The sequence below is a fragment of the Arachis hypogaea genome, chromosome 13 (assembly GCF_003086295.3).
Source record: "Arachis hypogaea cultivar Tifrunner chromosome 13, arahy.Tifrunner.gnm2.J5K5, whole genome shotgun sequence".
NCBI classification, from domain to species: domain Eukaryota; kingdom Viridiplantae; phylum Streptophyta; class Magnoliopsida; order Fabales; family Fabaceae; genus Arachis; species Arachis hypogaea.
Genome location: NC_092048.1, coordinates 47656383 through 47683760, shown reverse-complemented (window position 1 = coordinate 47683760; position 27378 = coordinate 47656383). Strand labels below are relative to the sequence as shown.

At 37.3% G+C, this 27378-nt stretch overlaps 3 protein-coding genes across 6 annotated transcripts; 1 reads left to right on the top strand and 2 right to left on the bottom strand.

The window, feature by feature from the left end:
- Nucleotides 1-432: 432 nt before the first annotated feature.
- On the top strand, nt 433-3993 carry LOC112738305 (PHD finger protein ALFIN-LIKE 4). Of its 3 annotated transcripts, none has more exons than XR_011869709.1 (6): nt 433-876; nt 1024-1056; nt 2137-2365; nt 2593-2728; nt 2928-3399; nt 3535-3993. XR_011869709.1 is itself a non-coding variant. In XM_025788684.3 (5 exons), the coding sequence occupies exons 1-5, from the start codon at nt 780-782 to the stop codon at nt 3180-3182; spliced, it is 750 nt and encodes a 249-aa protein (XP_025644469.1). In that variant the 5' UTR covers nt 433-779; the 3' UTR covers nt 3183-3465. The 3 variants fall into 3 exon arrangements, 1 of the variants encoding a protein (XP_025644469.1); XR_011869710.1 differs by having other exon boundaries at nt 3532-3993; XM_025788684.3 differs by lacking the exon at nt 3535-3993 and having other exon boundaries at nt 2928-3465.
- Nucleotides 3994-11205: 7212 nt separating this feature from the next.
- On the bottom strand, nt 11206-15809 carry LOC112738303 (protein PLASTID MOVEMENT IMPAIRED 1-RELATED 1). Of its 2 annotated transcripts, none has more exons than XM_025788682.3 (3): nt 15517-15809; nt 12826-15224; nt 11206-12734 (listed from the first exon to the last, which is right to left on the bottom strand). In XM_025788682.3, exons 2-3 carry the CDS (start codon nt 15222-15224, stop codon nt 11573-11575), a joined length of 3561 nt encoding a protein of 1186 aa, XP_025644467.1. In that variant the 5' UTR covers nt 15517-15809; the 3' UTR covers nt 11206-11572. The 2 variants fall into 2 exon arrangements, with proteins under 2 accessions (XP_025644467.1, XP_025644468.1); XM_025788683.3 differs by having other exon boundaries at nt 11206-12731; nt 15517-15674.
- A 2237-nt stretch (nt 15810-18046) lies between these two features.
- LOC140177595 (uncharacterized) lies at nt 18047-26997 on the bottom strand. Its single transcript, XM_072210725.1, has 3 exons — nt 26814-26997; nt 25791-26321; nt 18047-18153 (listed from the first exon to the last, which is right to left on the bottom strand). Exons 1-3 carry the CDS (start codon nt 26995-26997, stop codon nt 18047-18049), a joined length of 822 nt encoding a protein of 273 aa, XP_072066826.1.
- Nucleotides 26998-27378: the final 381 nt, after the last annotated feature.

The following is a 27378-nucleotide window of genomic DNA, read 5'->3' as shown; positions in this document are numbered from 1 at the left end:
TTATCAAATACTTCATCTATTATTTGCTTAATTTTTTTTATCTATATATAGTTAAATGAACTAATTAACCACTAATGACAAGTTGCCTTAATTTTTTTAAGCTTCTAAGTAATTAGCTTTTCACAATAATTAACATGAGTTTTTCTTGTAATTCTAACTTTCTTATAATCATTATGTCAAAGGTGTTTCAGATTATTTCAACTGAAAAATTTAATTATTCAGAAATATTTGAACCTTAGAGAAAAAACATTAAGTATAATTATTTAATAAGTAATTTTATAAATTTAATAAATTATCCCCCAATATTGTTAAATTTTTATTTTGTTTTCATAAGAAATATTAAATAGTATACATATGTTTTACTGAGGGAAAATTAACAATAGCTAAACAACAAAATGGAGATAAATACCAGTTTTATAATAAGTGTGAAGTGTGAGACTTTTGAGGTTGGGGTAAGTGAAGACTGAAGAGTGAAGAGCAGGATATCAAAGAGAGTCCATCCAAATTTGCCTTTTTGCCACACAGGTAAGAGGAGTGTTCCCTCTCTTTTTTCTTTTGTGCTGCAATTCCAAATTCCAAAATCCCAAATCTCGCACTGCTTCCACTCTCTCTTCTATAAATACACAAAAACAAAAACCTCACCCTCTCTCACTTTACAGTTTCATTCTTCTCCTAGTTCTTCCTCTTCCCCTTTGCATTGTTTGAAAGAAGCAGTAGAAAAACAACAAAAGAAAAAGTGAGTGTGAGGTTTGGTTAGTGAAGGTGTAAGAAAGGGAGTGATGGACGGTGGCGGACACTACAACCCTCGCACCGTTGAGGAAGTTTTCCGCGACTTCAAGGGTCGCAGAGCTGCTATGATCAAAGCCCTCACCACTGGTCTCTCTCTTGACTGCGATTATCAGAGTGAAGCAGTGCATCACTCAATTTTTTTTTTTAATTTTCAAATTTAGGGTTTTCGTGAAAGAAATTGTTTTCTCTTTTCTTTTCTTGCATTATAATAAGTGTTGTTTTTTATTTTTGCAGATGTTGAGGAGTTTTACCGGCAGTGTGATCCAGGTTAGGGTTTATGCCTTCTTTTGTCTCCACTTTTGTATTTTCTGTGGTATTTGCTTCTGTTGAGAACTTGAGTATCCAATTATATCTGTTTAATTTTTACCCCCCCCCCCCCCCCGGGGGTGTTTTCGGTGTTTTCTTGCTTCATATTGTGAAAGATTTATGCATATTTGTTCTGTTATGGTTACTTGTTACTGCATTGTTCTGCTAATGTGAATGACAAGTTAAAAAGATCTTCTTTGTTTTTTTGGGTATGAAGTAGTTGTGTATTGCATGAACTTATTGAGTATGTGATAGTCGCTCACTTTTTGATTAGCAGAAATATCAAATTGTTTTTTGTTGATGGATACTGCTTACTTCTTCTTTGCACTGAAACGTCTGGTGCAGGAAGCAAATTGACTAGCATGTCGGAGCCTTGTTTACTTAACTAGACCCTTTACTTTTCTTCTGAGTTCTGACCTAAACCTTGGCCTTTCTGTTAAATTTCCAATTAGATTTTGTTTTAATGCATCATTGCATTTTGTTTTCCCTGCTTTGTGTTATTGTTTTTCCAAATTTGGTCCTCCATCCACCTATGGTAAATTTGCGTTTTTTTAAATGACTCCTCCCATAGTACAATTCTAACTTCTATTTAGAAATTTTATTAACGTTAGTTGTGATTTTAAAGGATTTTATGTTGTAAAAACTCTTGTTTTATGTGCTGTACATCCCTTGTCTAATTTTAGTTAGGATCTATAGGTTTGTCAACTTTGTTCTTTGTTGTCACATCCATGCTTTTCTTTTTATTTTAATTGTATTCAGTATTATTGAAATCCTGTAGAAGTGTCCTGTTCTATGATTTTTCATGGTTTTAGATGCAGTTAACTAACTTTTAGTTTATATTTGTGAACAAAGATTAATATGTATAATTTACTATAATTGGAAGTTGGTAGAGTTTGGAATTGGAAGTTGTGTTTTTCAACTTTGCTGCTTTCAGTAAACAAGTCTAATGCTCTCGCATTGGTTGCTTCTAGTGATTGGAATCCTGTGCTGTTTTTTGAGTTGTTTCATGCTTATTTATTACATTTTTGTCCAATTGATCAGATAAGGAGAACCTCTGTCTGTATGGATACCCCACTGAACAGTGGGAAGTTAATTTACCCGCTGAAGAAGTTCCTCCTGAACTTCCCGAGCCTGCATTGGGCATAAACTTTGCTAGGGATGGGATGCAAGAGAAGGACTGGCTAACTTTAGTTGCAGTTCACAGTGATGCATGGCTAATTGCAGTGGCTTTCTACTTTGGAGCAAGATTTGGTTTTGACAGAGCTGACAGGTATATATATATATATATATATCCTACAATCTTTGTTTTCCTCAGTTGGATGAATACATGCTTTTGGATGCATGCCGTCTTCTTTTGCTTCAGAACTTATGTTTCTTATGTCACAATTTCTTAATTTAGTTGGCCTATACATGTAGTAGTTCACTTTAGAACATTTGGTGGAATTAAAAAACCCTAGTCACAATTGATCAAGTGTAAATGTGTAATTCTTGATGCAGGAAACGTCTATTCACTATGATTAATGATCTGCCAACAATTTTTGAGGTTGTGACTGGAACTGCAAAGAAACAGTCGAAGGAAAAGTCATCAGTTTCAAACCACACAAACAGCAAATCAAAATCTAGTTCAAAAGGGGTAAAAACATCTTACTTCCGTTACTTGTCCTTATATGATACTAGTTTTATAATCATTTGTTTTATGTCATTTTTGCCGTATTCATTATTTGGAATTAGTAAAGCATTGTTGTCGTATTTGGTAAAAGAGTTATTGACTTATTGTGTTGTGTTCTCCTCTTAATGTCATTTTTGCATGCTTGTCCGTTTTGGAACAAAAGCGAGGATCTGAATCGGTTAAGCAAACAAAGCAAGCAAAGGAAGAGGATGAGGGTGCAGAGGAATATGAGGAGGAGCATGGGGAGACCCTGTGTGGTGCATGTGGGGAGCTCTATGCAGCTGATGAGTTTTGGATTTGCTGCGACATATGTGAGAGGTGGTTCCATGGCAAGTGTGTGAAGATCACGCCTGCTCGGGCTGAGCACATTAAACAGTACAAATGCCCCACTTGCAGCAACAAGAGAGCACGGCCTTGATACATCATTGCATTGGCTGTATAGCTATTTCATGCTAGACTACTAACTAGTTAGTTGCCTAGGCATTCTCTGTTGTGCCATCTTAGTGTTTGGCATCTGTATTCGGTAGTTTGGTCTTGTGAACTTCTAATGTGGATAGTTTGTTTCATTAACAGTTAGTTTATGGGTTCCAAACCATTCTGGTCTGTATTTGGTATATTTATGTTCCTAGTACAAGGTAACATTTGTTTGTGCAGAAAGGTTAATTTGTGCTTACATAATATTGATTTTCGTTCATGGTTAATTACTATCATTTTGCATTGGTGGATTGATTGATTAGATTTCTGATCTGCCATTCTGCTTCGTGCAGCAGTCTCTAGTGGCTACATTGGCTTTCAGAACAAATTATCCAAGTTTCGCTACTTATGCTCCAAGGTGCTTTTGGTATCACTTTTGATGGACAAGGGGGAAAAGGAGTTGGCTAAAGATAGACTACAAAGTACATTTTGTTTTTATGTTAGGGCCTTATTTGTGATATAATTGTGCTTTAATGAGTCATTGGCATAGCAACTGCCCAAAGGAGCGCTACTCCACGGTGTTAATCTCTAGGGGCTAGTGTGTGGTTTCTTTTGTTTTCTTCTGGTTTTTTTCCCCTTTCCTTTGGGCCTATGGCCCCTCGTGTTATAAATTAAAGAGGGGAAAATATCACGAAGTATCACGCAAAGACACTTCACAGAGTTGCTGTGTTTGTCGGACACATTTTGAAATGACATTTCTCCAACACTTTTGACATATGTGTCTTTTATGTTCAATTAAAATGCTTTTCGAGACATGTTTAGATATACCTAATACCATCATGTGTTAAGTGTGTTCAACCTTCTTAATTTGTATTTTTGAAATGAGTTTGAAAGTAAAATATATTATTATTTATTAATTTTAAAAAGACATTAAAAATAGTTAAAATGTTAATTTATATTTTAATATCAATAGAATATTAAAATATAATTGTAATTTTTTTAAAAAAATACTTCATATTTAATATATGTTAAACATCTCCATATTTAAAAAAAATTAAAATTTGTGTGTCTGTATGTCTCGTATCTCTCATATCATGTCGTATCACGTATGTATCATTTCGTGCTTCATAAATCACTAATAATTCTTGTCAATCGGCTAATTCTTTTGAATATTATTGAAGCTTTGGTGTAACACTTTGTTATTGGGTGATTTGGTGTTTAACAGAGTTATGGGGACATTATGTAACAGACAAATTGTAGGGGAAGGGAGGGGGCGAATTGTTAGAGCAAAATTTTATTTTTTTTAAGACTATATGCGGGGGCGTATTGTGCTAGAGAAATTTTTTTATTATTAAAAGGATAATACGCAAGCGGCGTATTGTGAATCCGCAAGGGTATATGTTACTTCTCTGATTAAAAAATATAAATGAAGTATTATAGAAGGGAGACAGACCGTTATTGTCAATGTGAGTGTGTTCTTCCTTGAGAGCTCTTTCTTTTATTGTGAGTGAGGAAAAAAATTGTTTGAATGAATTCAATAAGAGTATAAAAAAGGAGGGAGGTGTTAGTTTGAAAATATATTATAATAGTCAGATTTTTCCTTAAACATCTGAATGTGTGAGTTTTGTATGTGAAAATCCATGTGATGGTATTCCATTTGCAATAACATATGAGAAATTTAAGAATGTACTTTGTCCATGTGTAGATAATCAAGTATTAAAGAGATTCACAAATATTCTCTATAGATAGCATATGTTAATTAATATTTTGTGGTTTTGTTAAAAAAATTCAAATAATCTATGTGTTAATAAGGGTTGAGCCTGATGTGGTAGATGTAGCAAACGCACTAGCAAGACAACATCCATATGAAGAATCTTCTTTGATACTCGCTTTGGATCTAGAGGCTATGAATGCACCAGATTTTTCTGAGTATGTCAATGCAGGTAAGTAGTCCCCTTATTATTATTATTATTATTATTATTATTATTATTGAATCATACAGTAATAGTCAGATTTATTTCACGTTGTTATTGCTGCAGACCCTCCTGTTGTAGTGAATGATGAGTTCGTCGTTGGCATAGAGTTCAATTCTAAAGAAACTATGATTGCGGCAATCAAAGATGATACCATTTGCACGGGTATGGATTACAGGGTGTGTGAATCTGAGCCAACCATATTCTATGCCAAGTGTGTACAATGCAGAACAAGTTGTGATTAGCTTATCAAAGCTAGTCTTATTAAGCGAAAGTTTTGTTATCTAATAAGACAGTACAACGGTAGTCACATATGCACCAACACTATCATTTCTCAAGATCTTGCTATAATAAACTCAGACACGATTGCCGAAGCGATAACGCCATTGGTTGAATCCAACCAATCTCTAAATGTGAAGTATGTGATTGTTGAAATGCAATCCAAGTTCCATTATATGATCAATTACTGCAAGATATGACTAGCTAATCAAAAGCCAATTGAGAAAACTTTTGGTGGTTGGGAAGCTTCTTATTTTAAAATAATGGTACAAAAAGAGCCATCAACAGCTGTCGAGATCGAAATTGCACTAGCATACCAAGGAGATGAGTTGGTCTAGGTTATACTGATGCGAGTGCTTTGGAGCTTTTATCCTTGCATTAGAGTATTTAGGAGTTACAAATTACTCGTACAGATAGACGACACACATTTCTATGGAAAATACAAAGGAGTTATATTAGTTGCAGTTTTATAAGATAGAAATGAGAATATTATGTCTCTTGCATTTGCGGTTGTTGCCAGTGAGACTTCTGATACATGTCACTTTTTCCTTACTCATTTGCATATACATGTGGTGACTCAAAATAGTGTTGGTCTTATCTCTGATTGATATGACTCTATCAACTCAGCAAAAACCCGTAGTAATGGATCATAGGAGTCTCTAAGAGTTATCCACATGTTTTAAATTAAACGCATAACATCCAACTTCTTAAGGAGGTTTAAGACACTGTATTTGTAGAAGCTTATCATCAACATGGATAAGTAAGTTACAGTAATACAACATTGTTAGTATTATGTGATATACTTGTTTATTTTGCTTTGTTGCTTTTTTACAAGCTATTTTAGGACATTGCGTGAGATTATGTGTGCATGGTAAGGCTACCGTCAGTAGCTTGATCGGATCCCACGATTGAATATACTTTGGGTTTGATAATGGATGTTGCTGGGACTATATGATCACAAACCTAGTAGAGTGCATTAATAGAGTTTTGAAGAAGGTGCACAATTTTTCTATTACGTCACTTGTCAAGGCAACCTTTTACAAATTAAATGAGTTATTTGATAGGAAGAGGGTTGAGACCGATGCTCGAAAGAATGCAAGATATCTATTCTTTGAATATGCAACTAACAGACTTCAATCAAATCAGTAGGAAACATTCAAGTTAACTTATTTGATAGGCAAAATGAGTTCTTTAAGATGCATGAGATGTCCAATGATGTGGGATATGCGGTGAATCTCTATCAATGGCATTGTGACTATAGTGAGTTTCAAATAGATCAAATTTCGTATCGTCATGTCTTTGCTTGTTGTGTCAACTTGCGCTTGACAATAATATGTTGTTGAGGTATATAGGATGAATGAGATAAAAAAAATATATAAAGTCTAGTTTAAACCATTGAAAAATCTAGTAAGATGACTTGTAAATCAAAGACCAAAATACGTACTTAAACCATACTTGAAGCGAGTATCCAAAAGTCGTCTCAAATTTTAAACGAAATAAATATGCATAATCCTAAGAATTGTAAGTTTTGCGGAGGCAAAGATATCATGGTCGAAGTAGATACCCTTAACATGCCAAATAAAGAAGTGCTGGTGGCTCAACATGTAATTCTTAACAAATTTAGTGTTTATTTAATTAGTGTATCGAAATATGTACTACATTATGAATTGGATTATATACTTGGATATGTATTAAATTATATTGTCTAAATTAACTAAATGTTTTACCTGCATGGTTTGAAGTCTTAATCCAATTGCAGTAAAATTCATAATAAATTTATAAAAAATATAATAATAGCCTTGAAATAACAAGAACAACAATTATAAAAACTGCAACTACTTGTTAAATTTAAGTTATAAATTAAAATATATTTAAATTCAAAATATATATTTAAACTTATTTAAATAAAGTACTTAAATATTATATTAATTATTTATTATACTAAATACATACGTATAGTGTTACAAAGCATCACTAATTGTATATATTACATAATTTCATGCCAACTAATTGTAAACTTTTAGTATTTTATAACTATTAATAATACCAACTAATTTCACTCACAAATCCTATATTTTTTTAAGTTCAGTTTCAAAAAAAAAAAAAAAAATATACCAACATTAACCTAAGAACTCCCCAATTCTTACTCCTAAGAACTCCGACTCTACTAATAACCCCAACCCTACTAAGAACTCCCCAATTCTTATCTCTTCTCTCTCCCTTCCCCCTTCAGATGGAAGCATGAGTACCCTTCCGTAGTTCACTGACGACCGTTCGCAAAGAAGATTCCGTTCTAGGTAGTCTTCTGAGTCTACGGTGAATCTCGTTCTCTGTTCATATGTATATACTGTGAGACCAATCAACGCCTGTACCCCGTTTATCTACGAACTTTAACCTAAGTCCTTCGTATGATGTTGCTGTTATGCGGCCACTCAATAAAGTACCAGTGATATGTTCTAAGCCGACGTATGATCGAGCAGAGGAGTAGTAGAAGATGTTCCACTTTTTGATGACATTCGACCTGACTCAAGTTTTAAAGACTTAGAATGTACTTTCCCTCGCTTTAGTAGTTTAGAGGGACTAGGTGAGTATAGAGTCTCGACTAGCCTGGGTGCCAGCTTAGGGACTTCTTGAATAAGTCAGGACCTGGGATGTTGTATGTACATATATGTATTTATGTGTGGTTGTTTATAACTATTTTATCTGTTATTATTTGTGAATTGATTATGAATGATTCTATTTATTAATTCAAACGTTTTAACAAAAAAGTACCTTGTAAGATAACTACGCTTTTAATAACGAATCAGGCTCATATAATAAATAATAGATAATAATTAGGAAGACAAGTTGGTAGCGCTCAATTTCTAGTATGATCATGACGTACCAGAAATTGGGTCGTTACATTTTCTATCACATTCTTTAGGTCGTAACAATCATTTGTAGAGTGCCCATACAACTTATGGCATTCACAGTATTCATTGCGGCTTCCCCCTTCTTATTTTTGATTGATCGTGGTGGGGGAAGTTTCTCTGTGTGACAGATTTTCCTGTGGATATCCACGAGGAAAACCCGTAGTGGGGTGTAATTGTGATACCTCCTAGGTTTCTCTGAGTTGTGCTCTTCCTTTTTCTTGGGCTCTTTTTCTCTTTCCCGAGCTTGGAGAGGGTTTCCTAATTGCGAGTTCGGTTCTCGCAGTCTGTCATTTTCTTCCATGTTGATGTACTTTTTAGCTCGTTCTTGTACATCGCCCAAGGAAGTCAGGTGCCTTTTTGAAATAGACTGGGAGAAGGGGCCTTCTCGGAGGCCGTTGACTAATTCCATTATTATTGCCTCAGTGGGTAAGTTCTAGATCTCCAGGCATGCCTTGTTGAATATTTCCATGTAGTCTCTGAGATATTCCTCGAGCTCTTGTTTGATTCCAAGTAGGCTGGATGGATGCTTGACCTTGTCCTTCTGAATTTAAAATTGCGTAAGGAATTTACGCGCAAGGTCATCGAAACTAGTGACCGACCTAGGGGGCAAGCTGTCAAACAATTTCATGGCTGACTTTGTCAAAGTCGTCGGCAAGGCTTTGTAGCGAGTGGCATCGGAGGCGTCGGCTAAGTACATTCGACTTTTGAAATTGCTGAGGTAATGTCTCGGGTTGGTCGTTCCGTCATACAAGTGCATGTCTGGACTTTTGAAGTTTCTAGGAACTCTAGCCCGCATGATGTCTTCAGTGAAAGGATCTTCTCCTCCCAACGGGGTGTCCTCCCGAGCTGTACGTGAATTCTTTCCACGAATGTCAGATTCCAGCTTCGAGAGCTTGTCCTCCAGCTTTCTTCGTCGCTTAATTTCTCTCCTCAGATTTCTCTCTGCCTCCTGCTGTCGTTCTAATTCTTGTTCTAGTTGCTCAAGTCGGCCATGGTGTCCATGTAGTAGCCCCATGAAGTCGGTAGAATGGGGTTGTTCTTCTCCTTCCGGGTGACGGACCTCGGAAGGGATCCTTCTGTGATGGTGTCCACCTGAGGTGCCTTCACGCAGTTCCTCCGTCGCTGGGGGAGGTACCACGAGAGCTTGCTCATTATTGACCGTGTCTTGGTACTCAGGATCTGATTCCGACGCGGTACGTCCGTCTACGAACTGATCATCCGCCATGGGCTGTTGACTTCCAGGTCCCTGCCAAAGGCGCCAATGTTCTAAGGGTTACCTGAAATTGGATCGTATTTAGGCTTGTACGTGAGGTCCAAGCTCTTTATTTGGCAGCGTCCGACTCGTTGATGCTAAGGAGCCGCCTATCCGAGTTCCTCGTGAAGAGGTGGAGGGTGGTACCTGTAAGAGATTCTGATGCTTAAGTTAGCAATGGCTTTTTGCAAGTTTAAGTGTATTGAAATTTAATTATACCTGAGAATGTCATTGTACTTATAGGGGATGAGCCAATAACCACCGTTGGTGTAGTTCTACTTCTGGTGGTGGATAACCGTCCTTTTATCTTAGGGTTGTTGAGATCTCTCTTCTAGAAGTGGGTGAGAGATATTAGGGGTTAGTTACAACTCCTTTGGGAGTAACGGGATCGCCATGCAGCGCTTCAGTCCGACTTGCAAAGAGGTCGGTTATGGGCGGCTGTGACTTGGGCTTTCTCTGCTTTTGGACTTAGCTCATATTTTGGGCCAGATATGAACAATAAGAATAACGTGGATTAATTAAAATTTTATGTATATTAAAATTCAATTAAATTTATATATATTACTCAAAATCAATTAAAATTTTACGTATATTTTGAGTAAAATATATATAAATTTAATTGAATTTTAATATACTTAAAATTTTAATTAATCTACATTATTCTTATATTGATAAATTTTTTTCGATCTATAACCTTATGATAATATGTGTTATTAATAGATTAATAATATTATTGATGCTTTGAGTTTGTTGAGTTTATAAATGGTATATATATAATATATTATGTTTTATTTTATTTAGTATTAGTAACCTACTCAAAGTGTATTTTAGCGCAAAGATATCAAATAAAATTATTAATTTAGTTTAAAGAGAGAAAAAAAATTAAATTTGTTATTACTTGAAAAATTTTTACTATATATCAAATAATGTTTTCATTAGTTTTCACTTTATTTTATAAAAGTTATCTAGATTATAATACTAATAGTATATCATAAGATTATTATTATTAATGTATTAATCGTATTTTAACATTTATTATTTGTATATTTAAAAATTATATTTGAAAATTATTTATTTAGTTTCATAATAACTGATATTTTTAAATTTGAATAATTGATTAATTAGTTTGTACTTATTAAACCATATATTCAATAATTTATTGAAAAAATATTAATATAATGAATAAAAATAATTTAAAAAAGATATTATTTAAAGAATAAGGACAAATAAACCCCTAATCAATTTAAATTTAGAGACAATTAGGTCCATGTCTATTTCTGAACCTAACACGTAAGTATTTTCCGTTCAAAGTCAACAGAAAAACACCCACAAGAACTGCATTGTGTCACAAAAGTAAAGGACATGGACCAAAGTGGATTGTTTTTATCTTTAGGATCGTGTTATTATTCTGAAAAATAAACAAGAATCGGATTGGTAGTTCACTCCAGAACTATTTGATGATTGGTTGATTGTCAATTTTTCAAATTTCCCATGCACATTTTCATCATTTTTATTTTTTAGAATTACTGAATATTTCGAATACATTATTAGTAGTTTATTGGACACATAAAATAATAGCTAAGAAGATCAATAGACGGCACCTGCTAATTGTTTTATGTTAACGAGAATACATTATTTTTCAGTGCAATTTAAATTGCAATAGTTAACATTTTCTGCAGTAATACTTCCCCAATTGTGGTTTGTAAGCTGCAATATACATGCACTACTTCCAGAGAGGAGATAAAACAGTTAAATACAACAAATGCATAGAAAAGTAAAGAAACCACTTTACAAAAGAACAGTGTACCTAATCAAAATCCACCTTGTCTGATCCATGATGTTTTCTCTTTACCCTATTTTCACGAAGCTCCAACAAAATCAAACTCCCAATCACAGGTTCAAGTGGATCTATCAAATTAATAAGTATAACCACTCTTCATAAAGAAACCTGCATTGCAATTGCCAACTCCATTACAAGTCAACTAAGTCTTATGGTATCACTTGGTATAATGACATTGGGGTTTCTGATATGAGGATTAAATTTTGCCAGTTCCTTCCATTTCGAGCCAGTACCGTAAATTCGAGATGATACGCTCCACAAGGTGTCACCAGGCTGCACCTTTGTAGTAACTTGAGCACCAGATTTCGATGCAGCCTTCGACTTCAATGGGAGCTTGTTGCCCTTTCCCATTCCATTAGCAAGCAACCAGCGCGAACCAGACTGTTGCTGGGTCGAAGTTCCCCAAAGCTTCTTTTTCTGAGGCTCATTCTTCACACCTGCAACATGGACTTCAGTAATTTTGAACTGGGGAATGAGCTCTTCTTCAGAGCTTTTATCCTCTTTCCTTTCGTCCTTTGTCTCCACCTTAGCTATTATCTCGCACTCATCATCCTCATTGTTGTTGTTGTTGTTCCTCAACTCGGACACAGTACAGTAAATTCTTTGCTTTGGTAGGACAAATTCTCTCTCAACTTGTATAAGTGCGAGCATTGGAGTTCCGACGGGCTCATAGTTTCTCATAGGATCACGAAGTTGCACCATCAATGCTACTGTGAAATTGTTTCCTAGCAAACCATATTTTCTGCCTTTACTTCGTTTCCTATCTCCCTTCGAATTCCCACGCATGAAGTCAAAAGAGTTAGCATGATGGGCTGCAAGAACCTTGGAAGTATGCTCGCTAATGTTATCGATATCATCGATCTCACCAGAGTCCAGCTTCATCCATTCGTCAAGAGTTAAAGATAGGCCCATTATTCCATCGACACCATTGCTGCTGCCTTTTGTATCCATCAACTGCAAACCAGCAGCACCTTCCAGGCCAAGAGACCCACTCACATCAATCCCCTTGCCCTGGAGAGCTGAAATATCCCCAATCGATTGGGCAACGATGTTTGATGGAGCCTCCTCACTTGACATGCCAGATTGTACTCTTAAACCCTCCATTGAAAGTGCCTCAATTTTTTCCATAGCCAAAGGAGCAAGATCTTCCAACGAAACAAACTCCGAGCCCGTCTGGTTGTCCACTGAACTTGAACTAGACTGGTTGAACTTCTGCCCAGATGGTCTTCCTTTCAAGTCTCTTTGCATGAAAGTACTATCTTGCCCTGCTATCAAATCATGTTGCAAACTGCATTGCCTACTAAAATTCAAAGGAAAAAAATATTCAGTCAAACATAAAGATTACCACCAAAAAATCTCTGAAGACCTGAGGTACAAAAATATAGACTAACCTCTCTGTACCCTCTATGGCAGGCATAGCTTCCCATGCTACTTGCTCCATTGTCTTCCCCGTGATATCTTCGAGTGGCATTAATTCCTTCGCCTGCATTGAGAGCTTTTCGATTCCCACTGAAGCTAAACCCTGCAGAACCTCCATTATACCGGAGCCCATTTCAGCAGGTACCACGACAGGGTTGGAAACTTGCATAATTAAGCTGCCACCACTTTTAGCATTCTGAAAAAGAGTGGGATTCATCGACCGCACGAACCCCCCATCTTTTGTTTGTAGAAAAGGGCCCAACCCCTCAGCAAGAGGAGGCAATATAGGAGGTTCTTCAGGTGGAAGATCAATAGGACTTCCAAAACCAACACGATCTTTTGAAGGAGATTGAAGAAAAACCTTCTCACTCAAACCCCACTCCCTCATTAAGGCTTCTGTTTCCAAATCTTCTAGCATCTGAGCTTTCTGTTTGCCTCTCACATCCTTAGACTCAGCCGGATGCTCCTTGCACATATCTTGAAACAAGGATGATGATGATGGCCTAATACCCTCAGAGTAGTTCCAGTGCTCAGATCCAGTAGAAGCATCGTAGCCAGCATCTGCCTCATCATCATCGCCCATGCCAAAATCAAACAAAGAGAAGCCCCCATCCAAAGCCTCCTTCTCAAATTGTCTCAAAAGGAGCTCTCTTGGAGACTCAGGATCACCTTCAGAATTCAAGCCCATTGGTCTGTGTTCCATGCCTAGCATGCTTAAAAATTCACTGGCAACTGATTCTGTAACGTCATCCATGCTATGTGCTTCTTTCATCTTAGGTTCATATTTGGTTTCCATAATTTCAGGAGAGTCTAGGGCTGCTGTCTCCAAATTTGATACGCTATTTAAAGCCGATTCTAGTTCTTGCAGGAGCTGTTCTTTTGTGTATAAACCATCCTCTTTGGAAGTAAACTCATTTACTTGTGCTTGATCATTGGAATTATCATTTAATTCACCAAAAGAATCAAGTATCACACTATTTTCTGAAGATACTTGCAGAGTTTCAGTACCAAAGTTACAATTACTATAAACAGCAGGAGAATCCTCATGAGCCATTATCCTGGACTCTTCTGGTTTAAAGGGTTCATTTGGTGCCATTTCTGTGCCCTTATCAACAACAGAAAACTCATTACCTTGGCACTGGTCAGGGTTTTCTTTTGCAGAATCGGAATGGGGATAGCCATCTTGTTTAACTGTATCCAGTTTTTCATGATATGCATCGAGTTCAGGTTCGTCATGCACTGGACCTGTATTTGTATGATTACCGACATGATCTTCAGCATTATCTTTTCCAAGATCAGATGAAGCATAGGCATCTGGTTTGATTGGCTCAACACTATTGGCGAAAGCATCAACTGCAGGTTCACTGTGAAGAGGATCATGTACCTTTTCTTCTTCAAATTTCTTATACAAGATGTCGATAGAGCTGGCCAGTGCAGACTTGGACGTTGGCAATACCTCATGAAGATCCTTTACCTCATCTATGGACCCAGACAAAGACGGACTGATAAAACCTTGTAAACTTCCAGCACGCCTGATGCTGCTGCTTCCATCAAACTGTCTCGGTTTAACATCTGATTTCATTGAAGCCAAACTACTCTGCCTGAAATTCAATGAATTAGGAGCATGATGGTTGTCTCTAGAACCACCGGCATTATCGCCAACAACCAGATACCCAAAACTAACATTCATCACGCCACCCTTAGCCAATCCAGTTAGCCTAAAACTCGTAGTCCACTTTCCGGAGCTCTTCTCCTCTTCAAGCTCCTCCAGCGTAAGAGGAAGCAGCCTCGTGAGGTCAACGCGGTGCTTCCCCAAATCAAGGTCGGGCGCATTAACAAGAGAAGCATAGAGCAAGAAATGCTTGGCCTCATACTTGGCTGAATGATGAGGTCCACTCCTACTACCATACACTGAGCAAGTGTAAGTCAACTTCTCTTCAAACTCAGCCCTCCCTTCAACCACCACAGCCGGCCGCGTCACCAGAACCCCATCGCGCCTTTTCCAATACACGGAAAGCACTGAATCCTCGAAATTCAAAGGCAGCCCTTCAATCAAATGGACTTGGAGATAAAAACTACAATTAAATCTCTTATTGCGTATATGGGAAAGGGCTTTCAACGGCCTCCAATTCCATATGGACCTCTTATCCTTCTGCGAATTCGTTTCGTCTCCAGTACCGGATTTCGGCCTTGATTTCGGATCAGGCAAAAGGGGCTTGGATCGAGAACTCCATGTTGGAATTGAATTCCTTGACGAATTTCTGTCCGAGTAAAGAGCTTTGCTCATAGTCTCAACATCTTTCAACAACCTCTTTTGGTTATTAGAACCACCAACACTCTTCTTACCAGCTTCACCTCTCGACAACATCATCTTTTTACCACAAAATAAATAAATTCAATTAAGTTAGTTCAGATGAAACAGAAGAAACCCCGTATTTAATTTACAAAATTTGCACACGTAGCAAACTTGAATACAGTATGATAAATAAAGTATATGGGAAAAAAGATGAGAACACAAAGGGTCGGGGACCATAGACTGGAGAAGGAACCAAAGCTTGAGAAGAAGGTCAAGTGGAAAGTGTGAACAAGAATGAACAGAGAGAGAGAGAGAGAGAGAGAGAGAGAGAGAGAGAGAGAGAGAGGAACCACAAATGAAAACTTACAGAGAGTTGTGGTGTTGTGTGCGAAGATTGTGATCTTCTTCTTGCTCACCAATTTCTCTCTCTCTCTCTCTTTCCCTCTCTTTCTCTCTCTCTTCTGCCCTGTGTTTCTATCTGTCAAGTGCCGCTACCACTTTCAAAATCGAAGAATTTCTAACAAGAAAGCATATTGTAGGAAATGAAAAATATTATATTACCCTTCCAAAAATAAATAAATGAAAAATATTACAACAAAACAATGTATTTTTTGACTATTCTCCTTTTCCGGTCTAGTCCGGAACTTTTTTTTTTTCAACAATTAACTTGTAAGAATTTTCCAAATTTTAAAAGCAATTCTTTTAGACGATAAAAGAAAGAATAGGAGTAAAGAAAAACAGAAATAACAATAAATTAATTGACTTTAATGTTACCTAAAAAAAATTGATTCTCAAATATTCTGGTTTTTTTTTAAAGAAAAAAATACCACGATTTATAACTACTTGCATAATAATATGCAGATTCTGATTTTGTTGAGCTGTTGTTTTTATATTTAAGGTTTAATAGAATTTATTGAATTGAATTCAATAATAAAATTATATAGTAGATATAAATATATATATATATTTCCTATAACAAATAAACACAAATTAATATAATTTCACAGTTAAAAATAATCTATAATAAATATGATTTGAACATATTAATTTTAACCCTTCTTATTTAAGTGGTACTAATTCTTTTTATCTTTTTAACCTACACATTTTTGTTATGCTATATTTCGAAATTTTGACTTTTCGTTATTAAAGTGGTAATTACTAATTACCCATTTCAAAAATTTAGTAATTTTGATGTAGTCACCATCTAGAATATTTTTGGATTTAGTTACTTTTAAAGGTATATTTTTAAGAATATAATAAAAATTTATTCATGATATGTTTCTAGGGTTAATTTTTTACAAAATGAAAATATTATTGGTGTTTTAGTTAAAAATGGATGTAATTAGTGTATTTGCAAATTGATGGACGTGTCAGAGGAAAACTTCAACACGCAGGGGGCGTACTGCTACAGCACGTGAGGGGCGTGTTTCCACGTGTCTTAGTCTGCTTGCTTGGTAGTGCAATACATGGGGCGTGCTGAGTTAGCACATAGGGGTAGGTGTGTTGCCACGTGTCACAGTTGTAACACCTTAATTAGCCTAAGTTTTATCGCGCATCGTAAAGCGAAGGTTAACCAGAGATTACGACAGTTCTAAGCTCATGATATATATATATATATATATATATATATATATATATATATAAAGAATAGTATAATCTAGAAGCCCGATGAAGGATATAGCTCAAAAACCGGATTTCAAAAGCGCAAAACGTACTAACGAAGCTACTAGCTTAAGGCACAAGAAATAGATAAGATACAACAAAAGATAAGTATGTAATATCATAGGAAACTAGCCACGTCTCGCGGAGTTTAAGCCGGCTAGCCATATACAAGTATACAGAATCATACAGAAACCTGACAGTTTAAAAACAGCTTATACAAGTTTTTCTCTCATAATACAAGCCTCTAGGCAAAGACAAAATACAAAAAGAGAGATGTATAAACAAGTTAAACCAAAAAGACTCCAAAAGAATCCAAGATCCTCCGCTTCTGTCACCATCCAAAGCAACTCACCGAGGTGGGTTGCGACCTGCATATGAAAAATACAACAGAAATATGGTATGAGAACCAGAGATTCTCAGTATGGTAACAGTGCCCAGTGATGTAGGATATAAGATCCCGGGATGCCAAAGACAATCCTAAGCTCCATATCCATCACAAGATTCAAACTTAAGCATTCTAAAACAAATAAGCATAATCATAACAACATTAACTTAAATAAACCAGGTAATCTATCTTAGGGGATTTCTACTCTAAGCAAACACCACTGTCCCACAGCCTTCACCAACCGATCCTCTATGCGATTCCATCGCCACCGCCTTCCGAACCTCCTCAATCCCAGTAGAAAACACAGGTAATATACAAAACAAGTAAAACACAAGTAGAAGCATATAATGCAATAACTCAAATAGCAATTAGGAATGTTATACAAATAGGCAAACCATTTCAAATAGTCAAAGCATGCAAATAGATAGGAAATGCATATGATGAATGCCTGCCCTACTGGCTGTGATATCCCATTGTCGGTTCAACTGCCAACCCGATACATCTCCATGGAGACGTTGCCCTTCGGAATCATGGTGTGGGAACCCCCGAGATATAGTGCTCGGATCACTATCCAGGGTTTTGCGCCTGTACGCTCTGATGATCCGAAGGGATGCGAGCGGGATCTATTGTCACCGGCCTCACATCTAAGTGCAAGTGGGACGAACCACCGCCCTTACGCTGCCGCCGCTACCTTGACAGGCGGGATCCAACCTCGACCCCTGCCGGGCGCATAGCGTCTCATAATCTCAATGAAAAAGTAGTGTAGTGGTTTTCAAAAACATTTTTAGTACAAGATGGATCCATCACTTCATTTAGAGTCCTCGACTCTTTTCAACCACTGTCATTCACATTACAGTTCCGAACTCAATAGTTCCTTAATCCTCACCTCCTTCATCAACCATCCATCACATAATATTGAACCACCTTCAGTACGGCAGAAGCCTAGTCCTCCGTTTTCTAAATTTCCAAAAAATAGCGTTTAAAACCCTTAAATCTTTTCCCATGTTTGAGTATCCAAAAATATGCCCAAAAGTCTTAAAAAGGTGTTATAGAAGCTTACAACCTCGTCGGGAAGGTGAAATAGTTGAAAACAAAACAAAATTTGAGAAATAGGGTGTGTGCGTCCGCACAGGGGTGTGCGTGCGCACGCCCAGGAAAATTTGTAAAAGTGTGCGTACGCACAGGGGTGTGCATACGCACAGGTGTCAAAACCTAAAAGGTCTGTTCACTCGCACAACCTGGCCAGCGCCCCCAACAGACTGGCCTCCCCAACGTGTGCGTGCGCACAGGTGCGTGTGCGTGCGCACAGGTGCGTGTGCGGACGCACAGGTCGCAATTCATCCTTAGATATGTGCGCGCACAAGCTGTGCTAGCACTGCAAACAGAATGCATTTCCCTGCCTATGCATGCGCACAGGTGTGTGCGTCCGCACATGTCAAAATTTTCGCAGGGTGTGCGTCCGCACACGGGTGTGCGCTCGCACATATCAGAAATCATAAAATTCTGCAACTTTGCAGAATTTCAGATTTTTTAACACCAATTTTGAATGATCATAACTTCCTCTACAAAATTTCAAATTTCACAAACTTTATATCGATTTAAAGGGTTTTCAAAGACCTTTAATTCTAAATAAATTTCAACTAATTTTGAAAACCGAGGCAAAAGTTATGATCAGACAAAGTTCACCAAAAACTAATTTTTACCCAAAATCACAATTTCCACAATTCCTTTATAAAACACAACCAAGACCAAACCCAACCATTCCAAACTCCAATTCTCATCAAAATCAACACCCTATGACATATTACACCAAGCTTACCACATATTTCTTCACTTTACCTCATCCTCAATTGCAACATTAATATATTACATATAATCAAACCTCATTATCATTTTTCCAACTTCATTACCAATCAATCAACATCAATATCACATTTGTCAACACAATTCACTCCTCAACTTCACAATCCTTTATCCTCATCACATCCACATCAATCATTACAATTAAACTCAACATTCATTAAATCATCAAAAATCATCATATACCATCACTCAACAACTTAACAACCATTCAAATCCAAACCTATCCTATGGGTCGCTAGCCTAAGTGTCCATGAATATTATATACTACATAAAGAAAACCGAAACCATACCTTGGCCGATCCTTTATATGCACGAAAACCCCAAATTGAGCCCAAGATAAGCTTTCAATCACAATCTAAGCCACCAAGAATCTCCAACAAGTATCAACAAGCTCCTAACTCACCATAATCAAGCTATATATACATAAATCATCATAAATCAACCTAGGGCTCATTATAATTGAAATTTCACAAGATTTTTAATGTCTCTTACCTTGTCCAACAGTTTTGGAAGTCAAAACCAACATTAATCAAAGGCTAGAGTGTACCTAAACACCCAAAACACAAGATTTCACTGAAAACCAAAACCTAATATTTTCGAATTTATTAAGACAGAAACTGGGAAAGATTTTTCGAGATTCATACCTCTTTGGCAAGATGAAACTAACGGGCTCAGAGAGAGCTTCGCGTAGCAACTGACGGCACGTAAATCGGAGCACCGTAGCTCAAGTTATGAGAGAAAGAAGATGAATGTGAATAGTGCTTCTTGTAACCCTCACCTCTCTTCTCTCACTCAACGTTGATGCTGCTTGTTGTGTTTAAAAGTGGCTGAAATGGCCACTTAATACACTTAGATAGCGTTTGGTGGATAGACAGAGATGAAAAGACTGAGACTGAGAGACAGAGACTAAGAGACAGAGATTGAAATAGATCTCAGTATTCTATTTGGTGCAAAGTGGGAGACAGAAATTGAAACAAGAATGAAATTCTAATTTAATTTGTATAAAAGATAAAATTAGAATTAATTAATTGAAATGAGGATGTTTTAGGTATAAAATGTTATTAAAGTTTCAGTTTCCATCTCTAAAAATTTTAGTCCCATGTGTCCCTACTTTTTGGAGGTACTGAAATACTGAAATTTTAGGGACAGAGACAGAAATTTTAGTACCAGTCTCTGAACCAACAAACATGATACTGAGTCTCAGTCTCCCAGTCTCTGTCTCAGTTTCTCAAAACAAACACTACCTTATATATTGTTGGGCTTGGGCCCAACTTGGGCCCGGTCCAACCTATTAGCGTTTTTAGCCCGTTTGGCCCAACTTCGGGTCAAACCTTTAAAATCAACGCCCGGTTTTTCATTTCTAATGCTTTTCTAAGGTTTTTGACTGTTTCCACTTTTTCTCGTGCAGTACCAGGCAGACTTGAACCGGTTCAACCGGTTTAACTGTTGGTTTGCAATTTTTCGCAGTTTTTCGTAGAAAGCACATTTTCTGACTCAGAAAAACCCACTGAGTCCAAAAATCACCTTTAAATCCTCAAATTCTCACTCTAACTTTTTGGAACGTAATTTGAGCAATTAATTACTTAATTAACTGGTTGATTAGTTGCGGTTCTTACAACAGTCTTGTTGGTTGGTGAACCAACACGTAGAGTTGCTAATATAATATATGAATTATGCTACGTGTACACCAAAATTAGCCACCAAAGTCAGCCACCAGTATAAAATATATATTGCAATACAAATACACATTGAAAATAAATTAAACCACACATGTATTTATACATAAATACATTGGTGGCTGATTTTAGTGTACAAATAGCATTTTTGATAATATATTAACGAGGCAGAAAAATTTAACAAAAATATGAATATAAAAAAGTAGTGCAAAAAGCATGCATCTTAGTAGTTTTGGTTTGTACAATAAAAAGAAAGTGTTTACAAAGATGAATTAGTTTGAGAGTATTTGGACAATGCAATTGTACCAAGGGTTAGAGCTATACTACAAGAGATTGTCAAAAGGTCCTTTTTTTAGTGACGTTGATGAACGGATCTTTACTAGTAAAGAATTCACAATAAATTCTCGTTGCTAGTATAGTTTCTAAACCGACAAAGAATCCTTTCATACAAAAATTTGGTTGTCACTTAAGCAAACCCAATAAAAATAAACCGAAGTATTTAAACCTCGGGTCGTCTCTCAAGGAATTGCAGGAAGGTATGTTACTATTGGTTGTGGAAAAGTATCTTTTTGGGGTTTTGAATAAGGAACAAGAAAAGTAAATTGCAAGAAAGTAAACTAATAGCTAAGAAAGCTCTTGGCAAGGTATGAGAATTAGAAGTCCTATCCTAGTTATCCTTATCAATTGCGATGAGAATTGTTCATTGCTCCCACTTAGTTAACCTCTAACTATGAAGGAAAGTCAAGTGGACCAATCAATTTGATTCCTCAAGTCCTAGTCAACTCCTAAGGAAAGACTAGCTTTAGAGGGATCCAAATCAACCAGCAATTGTCAATTATCAATCAACAAAGGAGTTTGATAGCTCAAGAGTCTCCAATTACTCAACCAAGGCCAAGAAGATAAAAAATATAACTTAGAACCCTCCCAAGCATTTTGTCAAACACTTGGAAGGTAGAACATACAAGCATAGAAGAGCAATAAGGAATATTAAATCCAAACAACCAATTGCAAACATCAATGAATAACAAATAATAGAAGAAGCAATAAATATGAAATATCTCAAATTGCATTAAATAGAAAATCAATTCCAACATTAGGATTCATAAAGCTAAATTGGGAACATAAATAAACCAACAAGAGAAATAGATAAACTAAAAGACTAGAACAAATAAGAGTAGAAGAAAACTAAATTGAAATAGAGTAGAAATCTAAAATTAAACAAGCTAATCCTAAAATCCTAAAACCTAGAGAGAGGAGAGAGCCTCTCTTTCTAGAAAACTACATTTAAAACCTAAATTTGTGAATGATAGTTATATGAATGAATTCCTCTGATTCCCCCACTCTGCAGCCTTTAATCTGTGTTTTTTAGGCTTGAAACTGGGCCAAAAACAGCCTAGAAATTGCCCCCAGCGATTTCTGATACGTCTAGCACGTGGCTATGTCACGCGTACGCGTCATCCATGTAACACCCTAATTAGCCTAAGCTTTACCTCGCGTCGTAAAGCAAAGGTTAACAAGAGATTACGACATTTCTAAAGCTCATACGTATAATATATAAAAGAAATAATATAATCTAGAAGTCCGATGAAAGATATAGCTCAAAAACTAGGATTTGAAAAGCGCAAATCGTACTAACGAACTACTAGCTTAAGGCATAAGAAATAGATAAGATACAACAAAATATAAGTATATAATATCATAGGAAACTAGCCTCGACTCGTGGAGTTTAAGCCGGCTAGCCATACCCAAGTATACAAAATCATATAGAAACCTAACAGTTTAAAAACAGCTTATACAAGTTTTTCTCTCATAATACAAGCCTCTAGGCTAAACAAAATACAAAAGAGAGATGTATAAACAGATAAAACAAAGAGACTCCAAAAGAATCCAAGATCCTCCGCTCCTGTCACCATCCAAAGCAACTCACAGAGGTGGGTTGCGACCTGCATCTGAAAAACACAATAAAGATATGGTATAAGAACCGGAGATTCTCAGTATGGTAACAGTGCCCAGTGATGTAGGATATAAGACCCCGGGACGCCAAAAGCAATCCTAAGCTCCATATCCATCACAAGATTCAAGCTTAAAGCATTCTAAAAACAAATAAGCATAATATAACCTTATCATAATTAAACAGGGTACTCTATCTTAAGGGAAAACTATTCTAATCAAACACCACTGTCCCACAGCCTTCACCAACCTATCCTCCATGCGATCCCATAGCCACTGCCTTTCGAACCTCCTCAATCCCAGTAGAAAGCACAATTAAATAACAATGCAAGTAATCCACAAGTAAAAGCATACAAGGCAAGTAGATCAAGTAGGCAAATAGGCATGTTATTCAATTAGGCATACAATTTCAAGTCGGCAAAGCAAACAAACAAATAGGAATGCATATGATGAATGCCTGCCCTATTGGCTGTGATATCACATTGTCGGTTCAACTGCCAACCCGACACATCTCCATGGAGACGTCGCCCTTCGGATTTCTCATATGGGAACCCCCGAGATATAGTGCCCGGATCATTGTCCAGGTACCGGCGCCTGCTCACCTATAGGTCCGAAGGGATGCGAGCGGGATACTCTTGCCACAGACCTCACATCTCAATGCAAGCGAGACGAACCACTGACCTTACGCCGCCGCCGCTACCTCGACAGGCGGGATCCAACCGCCGTCCTTGCCGGGCGCATAGCGTCTCATATTCTCAGTAAAAACAATATTTCAGTAGTTTTCAGAAAACATTTTCAGTATACATGGATCCATCGTCTCAATCCGAGTCCTCGACTTATCTCAACCATTGTCCATTCATAACTCAGTTTCCAATGTCAAAAGTTCATCATTCCTTATCCCATATATCAATCATCCTCTCCCAATCGTCAAATCATTCTCAGCACGCCAGAAACCTCGGCCTCTGTTTTCTAAGTTATCATAAAACCATGTATTAGGACTCTTAAGTTATATCCCATGCCCTAATGCTCAAAACTAGGCCCAAAAGTCTTAAAATAGTGTTAAAGAAGCTTGCAACCTTGTTGGGAAGGTAGAATAGTTGAAAACAAATAAAATTTTGAGAAACAAGACGTGTGCGGGCCGCACAAGGGTCTGTGCGTGTGCACACTCCTGAGAGTTTTAAAACGCGTGCGTACGCACAGGGGTGTGCGTACGCACAGGTGTCAATTTTTACAAGGATCTGTGCACTCGCACAACCTGTGCCAGCGCCCCCAACAGACCAGCCTAACCAACTTGTGCGTCTGCACATGTTGAAATTTTTTCTTGGATATGTGCGCGCACAAGCTGTGCTAGCGCCGCGACCAGAACACACTTTCCTGCCTGTGCGTGCGCACAGATGTGTGCATCCACACAGGTCAAAATTTTTGCAGGGTGTGCGTCCGCACGAGTGTGTGCGCCCGCACATATCAGCAAATCTTGAAATCCTACAACTTTACAGAATTTTAGTTTTTTAACACCAACTTTGAAGGATCATAACTTCCTCTAAAAATTCCAATTTTCACAAATTTTATATCGATTTAAAGAGTTTTCAAAGATCTTTAATTATAAATAAATTTCAATCAGTTTCGAAAATTGAGGCAAAATTTATGATCGAGCAAAGTTCACCAAAAACTCAATTTTACCAAAAGTTCACAATTTACCAAATTACTTATTTTCACCACTCAACCCAACCAATACCAAATAGAACCATTTCAAAACTCCATTTCTCATCAACACCTACACTTCATGACATTTTGCACCAATCTTTCCACATTTTTCTTCACATATTATTCTCAACTTCAATATCACATATATCACATATTCACCAATCAACATTATATCACTATCAATTTTTCTCATCAACTCAACCATGATTCATATTAATAATCAACAATATTCATTCATCCAATCCATCATATCTCAACTTCATCATTCAATCATAACAGCAACATCAATTCGTTATACATTATCAACCCAAATAATCATCAACAACATATAAATTTCCAACCCTATCCTATAGGTCACTAGCCTAAGTGTCCATGAATATTATATACTACATAGAGGAAACCGAAACCATACCTTGGCCGATTCCCTTTTATGCACCAAAACTCAAATTGATCACCAAATAGCTTTCAACCAAATTCCAAGCTTTCACTTCTACTCTACTAAGCACAATTAAGTTCCAAGAGCTCCCAAAGCCACAATAATCAAACTAGATACATATAAATCACCTCAGATCAACCTAGGGTTTCAATTAAACATAAATTCACAAGGGTTTAGTGACTCTTACCTCCTCCAATAGATTTACTAGCAAGAATCCAAGGCTAAGCAAGGATTAGAGCAAACCTAAACACCAAGAATCACAAAAACTCATTTAATAAAAAATCCTATATACCCAAAATTTTGAGGAGAGAAACTGAGATAGATTCAAGATTTCCTTACCAGTTTCTTATATGGGTTTTGTAGAGATTTTCACAAGGAATGCGTAGCCATAAACGGTGCGGCGGTCGGAGCTCTCTAGCTCAAGATATGAGCTTTGAAAGAAGATGGGTGAATAGTGTCAATGTTGTTTTCTCTCCTTCTTCTTCTTTTCAGCATGTGGGTGTGTGTGTCTTAGTGTTGGTGCTGATTGGGTTCACTTAATGAACCCTTTTATTTGTTGAGCTTGGGCCCAACTTGGGTCCAGTCCAACCCGTTACCGTTTTTAGCCCGTTTGGCCCAACTTCGGGCCAAACCTTTAAAATTAATGCCTGATTTTCCATTTCTAACATTTTTCTAAGGTTTTCGCCGGTTTTCACTTTTTCTCATGCGGCACCGAACAGACTTGAACCGGTTCAATCGGTTCAACTGCCGGTTTGCAGTTTTTCACGATTTTTCGCAGAAAGCACATTTTCTAACTCAAAAAGACCCACTGAGTCCAAAAATCACCTTTAAATTCTCAAATTCTCTCTCTAACTTTTCAGAATCTAATTTGGGCAATATTAATTACGTAATTAACCAGTTGATTAATTGCGGTTCTTACATTCTCCCCACCAAATATGAAATTTTGCCCTCAAAATTTGAATTACCTGAGAAAAGCTCGGGATAATCCTTTCGCATCTCAGACTCCAATTCCCAAGTATGCTCTTCTACTCTGGCTCGCTCCCAAGCAACTTTAACCAATGGGATATCTTTTCCTCGCAACTTCTTCACACTAGTGTCATCAATTCTCACTGGCGTTATTTGGAAAGTCAAGTTCTCTTCTAACTCAACCGATTCAAGCTCCAACACATGAACTGTATCCGACGTGTACTTGCAGAGTTGTGACACGTGGAATACGTCATGCAAATTAGACAGATGAGGTAGCAAAGCGACTTGATACGCCACCGGCCTGAATCTCTTTAGAATCTCAAACGGTCCTATGTATCTTGGGTTCAACTTCTTGGTCTTGATTGCTCTTCCAATCCCAGTTGTCAGTGTAACCTTAAGGAATACGTGTTCTCCCACTTCAAACTCTAACGGTTTCCTTCTTTGATCCGCATAACTCTTTTGTCGACTCTGAGCAGTCAAAATCCTTTCTCGTATTCTCTTAATCGTCTCAGTAGTCTCTGCTACCACATCTGGACCCAATACACTTGCTCCACCAGATTCATACCAACAAAGTGGAGACTGGCACTTCCGTCCATACAAGGCCTCATACGGAGCCATCCCAATGCTCGCATGAAAGCTGTTGTTATATGCAAACTCCACCAATGGCATGTAATGGTCCCAACTTCCAGGTTGATCCAAAACACATGCTCTTAGCATATCTTCCAACGTCTGAATAGTCCTTTCCGATTGTCCATCTGTTTGTGGATGATATGCGGTACTGAGACATAGCTTCGTACAGAAAGTTCTTTCAAAAGCTCCCCAAAACCTTGAAGTGAATCGGGGATCACGGTCCGACACTATGCTCGTTGGCACACCATGCAACCTTACTATCTCCTTGATGTATAATCTTGCTAACTCTTCCATAAAACAGTTTACTCTGATAAGCAGAAAATGAGCGGATTTGGTTAAGCGATCCACGATCACCTAAATCGCATAAAATCCCGACCTAGTCCTCGGTAAACTGGTCACAAAATCCATAGCAATTCCTTCCCACTTCCACTGAGGAATCTCAAGTAGTTGCAGCATTCCTGACAATTTCTGATGCTCTATCTTCACTTTCTGACAAGTCAAACACTTGGATACTACTATTGCTACATCACCTTTCATCCCCGGCCACCAGAACATCTTCTTTAAGTCATAATACATCTTCGTGCTTCCGAGATGAATGGAAAACCCACTGTTATGAGCTTCTGACAATAAATCTTGCCTCAAACTCCCCACATCCGGTATGCAAATTCTTCCCTTGTACCTCCATAACCCTTCATCATCCTTAGTGAATTCTTCGCGCCTCTTATCACCAACTGGTTGGAACAATTGTTGAAGCTTCTGCTCATCTTACTGAGCCCTTTGTATTTCTGATTTAAATGTGCTCGAGATTTGTAGCTGGTTAAAACAAGCTCTCCCGACAACTTTAACAATATCCAGCTTAAGATCCACAAACTTATCTACTAGCTCTTCTTCCTTGATTCTCATCCAAGCAATTGTTAAAGATTTTCTGACTCAAAGCGTCGGCTACTATGTTCACTT